The sequence below is a fragment of the Cannabis sativa genome, chromosome 7, assembly GCF_029168945.1.
Source record: "Cannabis sativa cultivar Pink pepper isolate KNU-18-1 chromosome 7, ASM2916894v1, whole genome shotgun sequence".
NCBI lineage: Eukaryota > Viridiplantae > Streptophyta > Magnoliopsida > Rosales > Cannabaceae > Cannabis > Cannabis sativa.
Window position 1 is genome coordinate 46,250,439 of NC_083607.1, and position 7,508 is coordinate 46,257,946.

General features: G+C 36.3%; 1 protein-coding gene across 1 annotated transcript; it reads left to right on the forward strand.

Moving 5' to 3' along the window:
* Positions 1–1,236: 1,236 nt before the first annotated feature.
* On the forward strand, positions 1,237–1,590 carry LOC133039732 (uncharacterized). Its single transcript, XM_061118663.1, has one exon. It carries the CDS (start codon positions 1,237–1,239, stop codon positions 1,588–1,590), a length of 354 nt encoding a protein of 117 aa, XP_060974646.1.
* Positions 1,591–7,508: the final 5,918 nt, after the last annotated feature.

Consider the following 7,508-nt stretch of genomic DNA (forward strand, 5'->3'; position numbering starts at 1 on the left):
AGTTGCAATAAAAAATAAATAAATAAATAAATGTCATTTTTAAAAATAATTAGTTATTCAAAAATTTATTTTGCAAGAGGATAAAGTCTAATTTTTGTAAAAAAGAAAAAGACCAAATTTTGTTGTAAATATTATAATTAAATATTTTAACTATTTAAAAATATTATAATAGGAACTTCTGTATAAAAATAAAATTATTTATAAATATTGATGCTAAAAATGACCTTATTAAATATTTAAATTCAAATTTAATTATATTAAGAAAGTACTTAATTATAATTAATTTTATTCTAAAAAAAAAAATTACCTATTGATAACCTGCTATTATATTAAAAAAAAAAATATAATTATTATAATTATAATTAAAATGTATCAATTGAATAATCATCCATACATCTATATATGTGCAAATATACACATTATTGACCTTAATTATGCCCAGATCGAATTCATGACCTATGTTATCAAACATCGGGCTTCCACCACCACTTGGTTGCACAAGTGATGACAAATCTTTCTTCTTCTTCTTTCTTTTTCTTTTCTTTTTTTTTTTTAAGAAAAAATAAAATCATTCATATATCAAAATTAAAGTTAAACCTCTTGTTTATTACAAATAATATTCTTAGGCATGTTAGAGACCTACAACATACTATAACAATTGTGAAAAACACTCATTTAGTCATATTATGGGTCGCAAAATTATATTATCGTATACAACTTTTAAAAATAAACAACCAACAAAAAAAAGAAGAAGTTCTTTTGCAATGGCTAATGTAGTTATCAATCTCCCATCTAATACAGACGCCATTTAGGGAGTCAATAACCCCACTAAAGTCACTTTACACAATCACATACTTATGACCTTTTTGCACCACGACGTCTCCCACTAAAGAGCACGTTGCTACCTCTCTACAAAGTGGATTAGAGAAGCACACGTGTTTCGTGAGCACCCAATCCAGAGGACCATGATGGTTCCTAGAAACAACGGCAATGCACATGTCCTCATCTCCAACCTGAACATTACAGTTGAGCTTTGTTAGAGTTAGTTAGGCTTCAGTTAGTTAGTTAATTTTCCGTTTTAGCTTTCTGTTTAAAGCCAGTCTATGTGGCACTGTAATATTGTTAAGTTCTCAAGATATATAAATACATCTCCTCTGCTCCAGTTAAGGACAGAGCTTCTCTTTCAATTTCTCTCTATCTTCTCTCTTAGTTCTGCTCTTACATGGTATCATACCTATGGCCGATCCTGACGACCCCCGCCACCCTGCACCACCACCATATCCAGAAGCTCCGGTCGCATCTCAGGCAGCCGCCATCCAATTTCACATTCCAAACAACCTCCTTCCGCTGAATATTCACCTCGATCGTCACAATTACTCATATTGGCGATCCCTAATTCTTCCTTCTGTTCGTGCTCATGGACTCGATGGCATCCTTCTTGGCACAACTCCACGGCCTGAACCTCTTCTTGTATGTACGAATTCGATTAATCCTGCCTTTGACCATTGGATTCGTTGTGATGCTCTGTTAATGAGTTGGCTGATGAATTCTCTTTCCGAGGCTATGCTTGGACATGTTCTTCACTGTTAATCTGCTGCCGAAGTTTGGACAGTCTTTGCTAGTCTCTTTGCAACTCAATCCAAGGCTCGCCAGCTTCAACTTCGTCTTGCTATTCAAAATACCAAGAAAGGTTCCATGGGCATCGATGAATACATCTTGAAGATGAAGAATCTTCCTGATTCTCTTGCAGCTGCAGGTCACAAATTATCAGATCAAGAACTTGCCATGTACATCCTTGGAGGTGTCGGCCATGAATACGAGACAGTCGTCGTTCTCCTTACTGCAAGAGCTGATGCTCTGACCCTTCAAGAAGTGCAGTATATGCTTCAAAATCAAGAGATGCGAATTGAACAAACAACTCCCCAAATCTTGGACTATGCTCAAGCCAACTACGCTCAGTTCAATAAAAATCCCTCTAGATCTAATCGCAGCAACACTGGCAAAGGTTCATCTAATGGCCGTGGCAATACTCAAGGCCGTGGGTCTCAGACAAGAGGATGGGGTCCCTCCAGTGGCCGTGGACGTGGTTCTCGTCCAGTCTGTCAAATCTGTGGCAAGATTGGTCATCTTACCTATTAATGCTATCACAGATACGATACAGACAATCAGGCATCATCCTCAACCTCTTAGAACACAGGCCACAACCCACAGGCTCTTCTTTCTGACTTTAACACACCTGCAAAAGACAATGGTTGGTATGTGGACAGTGGGGCCACACACCACATGACCAATGATGCTCAAACCCTCACCACAACAAATGATTACAAAGGCAAAGCCAAAATCACCGTAGGTAATGGCTCTTAAATTTTAATTTCTCAAATAGGTCATTCTAACTTTGCAACAAGTAATCCCATTAAGAAAATTTTACTAAATGATGTCTTATTTGCTCCAAAAATTACCAAGAATTTATTGAGCATCTCTAAAATTACCACAGATAATAATATCATCTTATTGTTTGATTCTGATACATGTGTTGTCAAGGACAAGATTACAGGCCAAGTTCTTCTTCGGGGCCATCTTAAGCAAGACTTGTATCATCTTGATTTGTCCAAAGCCAACCTCAAATCAACACAGTCCACAAGAGGACTCTCTCTTTCCCCTACTGCATTCAATTGTGTCAAGAACACACCAAATGGATCCTTCTCTGAAGCTCAAATATGGCATCATCGTCTTGGACATGCCTCCCCAAGAATTTTAAAGAATGTCGTTTGTACTATTAATTTCAAAACAAGATGTAATTTTCTTCCTTTTTGTCAAGCTTGTTAATATGGCAAACTTCACAGTATTCACTTTGGTAGTTCAGTTCCTAAGACTACATCTTGTTTTGATTTAGTACACACCGATGTATGGGGAACATCTTTTTACAATTCAATAGAAGGATTTCGATACTATGTTAGTTTCATTGATGATTTCTCTAAATTCACTTAGATATACCCTATGAAAGTCAAATATGAAGTCGTTGCCATTTTTTCGACAGTTCAAGTCTTATGTTGAACTACAGTTTAATACTAAGATCAAAGCCGTGCAATCGGACTGGGGTGGTGAATATAGGCCACTTCAGTCCATCCTTGAACCATTGGGAATCAACTTCCGACATCCATGTCCCCATACACACAAGCAACAGGGAAGAGCTGAACGAAAATATCGTCATGTAGTTGACATGGGCCTCTCCTTTTTGGCTCAGGCAAATATGCCTCTAACACATTGGTGGGATGCCTTCACCACAGCTGCCTACACCATAAATCGGCTTCCTACACCTGTGTTACAACTACGAAATCCATTTGAGGTATTATTTCACCAAAAACCCGACTTCTCATTCCTCAGAACCTTTGGTTGTTCTTGTTACCCTTTACTTCGCCCTTACCAAACAAATAAATTGGCTTTTCGCACAGCTCACTGCTTGTTCCTTGGATATAGCCCCAACCACAAAGGTTACAAATGTATGCACCGTACTGGCCGAATCTACGTTGCCCGCACAGTCAAATTCAATGAAACCAGTTTCCCTTATGACACACTTTTTTCCAAACATGTCTCTCCTCCCATATCAACAACCAATTTGTCTCCTCACAGCTTCCCTATACCACCACCTCCTTTTATAACAGACCCTACATCTCATACCCCCACACCACAGACACAACCATGTATTCCCACTACTACAGCAACCCATTTCTCTCTACCACAGCAACCTGGTTTTCAATTTGTTACCCCACCCTCTAATCCTCCAGAACATGTCATACCAGCACCCTTCTCTCCAATTGACACTCATATTCTCCCAAGCAACATCCATGTGTCACCCTCGGCTATTGATCATGAACCCGATATCATAATCGACCCTGCTGCTAGCATCACCAATGATCAACCTGTAAGCACTCAACAACAACAATCTGGTAACACACATCATATGGTCACTCGTGCTAAAGCTGGCATTAGGAAACCCAAAGCCTTTACTGTAACCTCAAATGTCAGTATCGAACCAAAAACTCTTAAGGCTGCTCTTCAAGATCCCCTATGGTTGAATGCTATGCAAACTGAAATCACAGCCATCATCAAAAACAACATATGGAAAATGGTTCCCTATGAACCTGGTATGACAATCATTGACAATAAATGGGTGCATCGTGTCAAGTACAACCAAGATGGTTCTGTTAATAGGTATAAATCAAGACTTGTTGCCAAAGGATTTCAGCAAACCCAAGGTCTTGATTATTTTGAGACATTTAGCCCTGTCATCAAGCCGTGTACCATTCGCCTTATATTTTCTCTTGCTGTCACTAATAATTGGCCAATACAGCAAATCGACATCAACAATGCATTCTTGAATGGAGATCTTCAAGAATGTGTTTATATGGCTTAACCAGCTGGATTCAAAAGTGAGACTCACCCTCACCATGTCTGTAAACTAAACAAAGCCATTTATGGCTTAAAGCAAGCTCCTCGAGCTTGGTTTGACAAGCTCAAACATGCTTTAATTCAGTGGGGTTTCCATAACTCAAGAGCAGACACTTCATTATTTTACCTCCAACGAGAAGGCAAACTTACTCTTCTTCTAATCTATGTAGATGACATCCTTCTTACAGGTGAAGATAGTGCCTATATTCATCACTTAATTTCTCAGTTACACCAACAGTTTGCCCTCAAAATCTAGGACTCGTGAGGTACTTTCTGGGTTTTGAAGTTACAAGAACAGCCACTGATCTCTATCTCACTCAAGCCAAATACACTTCAGACCTTCTCACTCGTACCAACATGGCTGCTGCTACTCCCACACCAACACCAATGTGCCCCAACACCAAACTTGCTGCCTCCATGGGTACTATTATGGAAAATCCCACTCTTTATCGCAGTGTTATTGGGGGCCTTCAGTACCTAACTCTGACAAGGCCCAACATCTCTTTTGTTGTAAACAAGCTGTCTCAATTCTTAAAAGCTCTCACCAATGAACATTGGTCTGCTTGCAAACGGCTTCTTCGATACTTGGCTGGAACAATAGACTATGGTCTCCATTTCAAGGCAGCATCTCCTCTCAATCTAGTTGCCTACACTGATGCCGACTGGGCAAGCTCTATTGATGACAGACGATCGACTTCTGGTTATTGCGTCTATCTGGGCCACAATTTAATCATGTGGAGCTCGAGAAAACAAACCGTAGTGGCTCGCTCAAGAACGGAATCTGAGTACCGTGCCACTGCTCTTGCAACCACAGAGTTAATTTGGATTCAATCTCTGTTCAAAGAGCTTGGAATACACATACAAAGCTGTCCTATTCTTTGGTGTGACAATCTCGGTGCCACTTCTCTTGCATCCAATCTCGTCTTTCATCAACGGATGAAGCACATTGAAGTGGATCTTCACTTCATTCGTGACAGTCCTAGCCCACGAACTTGACACACGCCACATCTCTGCCACTCATCAAATCGCAGACATCCTAACTAAGCCTCTTCCTCAAACTCAGTTCGATAATTTTAGGGGCAAGTTAATACTTCGGGAACCCATTGTAACTTGAGGGGGGCTGTTAGAGTTAGTTAGGCTTCATTTAGTTAGTTAATTTTCTGTTTTAGCTTTCTATTTAAAGCCAGTCTATGTGGCATTGTAATATTGTTAAGTTCTCAAGATATATAAATACATCTCCTCTGCTCCAGTTAAGGACAGAGCTTCTCTTTCAATTTCTCTCTATCTTCTCTCTTAGTTCTGCTCTTACAAGCTTGATCCAATCAATCAGAGGAGTGGACCACTTAATCGCCACTTCAGGATGAGACAGAGGTAACAGGGAACCACTATAGTCTTATAGTCTGCATAACAATTATAAACAAAATTAATATAATGTTTAATACTACCCAAGTTATTACTGTATACCTTATCATTACGAGTGCATCAAATAATGTCGACCACAATCGAGACATAAAGGAAGACCTTGTCTATATTGATTCCTCTTTTATTCAAACCCCAAATGAAAGTAACATAATCTCCCATCCGCGTGCTTTCCTTGGGAATGGGATAAATTTCCTACAAGGAAGATTGTCAGAGATAGTAAGTCAAATTACAATAAAGGAATAGATGTTCTAAAGATTCCGCTGTAATCTCACAAACTGAGCATTGTGTCTCATCAATGTGCATTTTTTGGGCCAAGATAGATCAGGAGAGCACTTGAAAGGACGCTTTTCTACATGACCTTGTAACGCTCTAAAATTTTACTATTCCAAATGTGATTCCACAAGAGAGGGGAGACATGTCATGGTGAGCTCTTTGGAGATATATAATGTGTATATTTGTACATATATATACATGTATGGGTATGCTCTTAATGGGTATTACCCATGTATGAGTATTTTATTCTTGACCATTGGATCAAATATCTAATGGTTGATATTTATCATTATTAATTAAATATTAAAAAATTAATATTTCCTATTTTGTTATTCTCTATATTCCTAAAATAGATAAAACTATTAATAGAAATAAAAAGTTTATAAATGGAATTGTTATTTAAAAAATAAAACACCCTAAAAAAATTAACAAACTATTTTTTTAATAAAAATCATTTTAAAGATTAAAAAGAGAAAAAAAAAAGTGTATATTTATCTTTTTATAAAATTTCTTCATACTAAAATTCTAAATTGCATTACTAAAAATTATATTTGACCCCTAGACAAGATTATCATCTTCTAATCCTAAAAATATAAATAATGAACAACACCTCATTAGTTATTCTAGGAGAATGATTCATGGTAATATCAAAAAAATCATTGGATGGTAATAATATTTTTCTAACAATGATAGCCTAAGTAAGAACTAAGGTGGCGTTTGGTTGGAGGTAATGAAATAGAATGGAATGGAAAGGAAACAATTTTCATTCCATTCCTTTATTTGGTTGCATTTTAAAGTATTGGAATGTCATTCCAATGGAATGCTCTTTCCACCATTTTGGTGGAATGGCTATTCCATTTTAAAAAGAAAGGAATGATCATTCCAATGTAACAAGAAAAAAAATTTAATTATTTTTTTATCAATTTTTTTTATGCATTTTAAATTTTATTCCATTCCATTCTTATTCCTATTCCCATTTCCATTCCTATTCCTATACTTTCATTCCTCCCAACCAAACGCATCCTAAGAAGTATTGTAGCGTTTTATTTTTAAGAATATGAATAATATTAAGACAATTAGATTCCACAATCAAGCTCCTATTCTTCTAATAAAAAAAAACACATTAATATACATGTAAATGATTTTTAGTTTACAATAATAAATTATTAATAAACTCATAATTTCATAAAATAATAAAGTAGTAATTTTAATATAATAAAGTAGTAATTTTAATTAATTTTTAAAAATAATTTATAATTTTTTTTCAAATTATTAGTTGCAATTATCATTTCCAATTTTATAAAAAATAAATATAATTTTTTTTTTTTTAAAAAAAATAATTTTTAGAAACTTGCCATAAAAAG

Coding starts and splice junctions, on each gene's coding strand:
- LOC133039732 (XM_061118663.1), top strand. CDS start 1,237: ATGGCCGATCCTGACGACCCCCGCCACCCTGCACCACCACCATATCCA.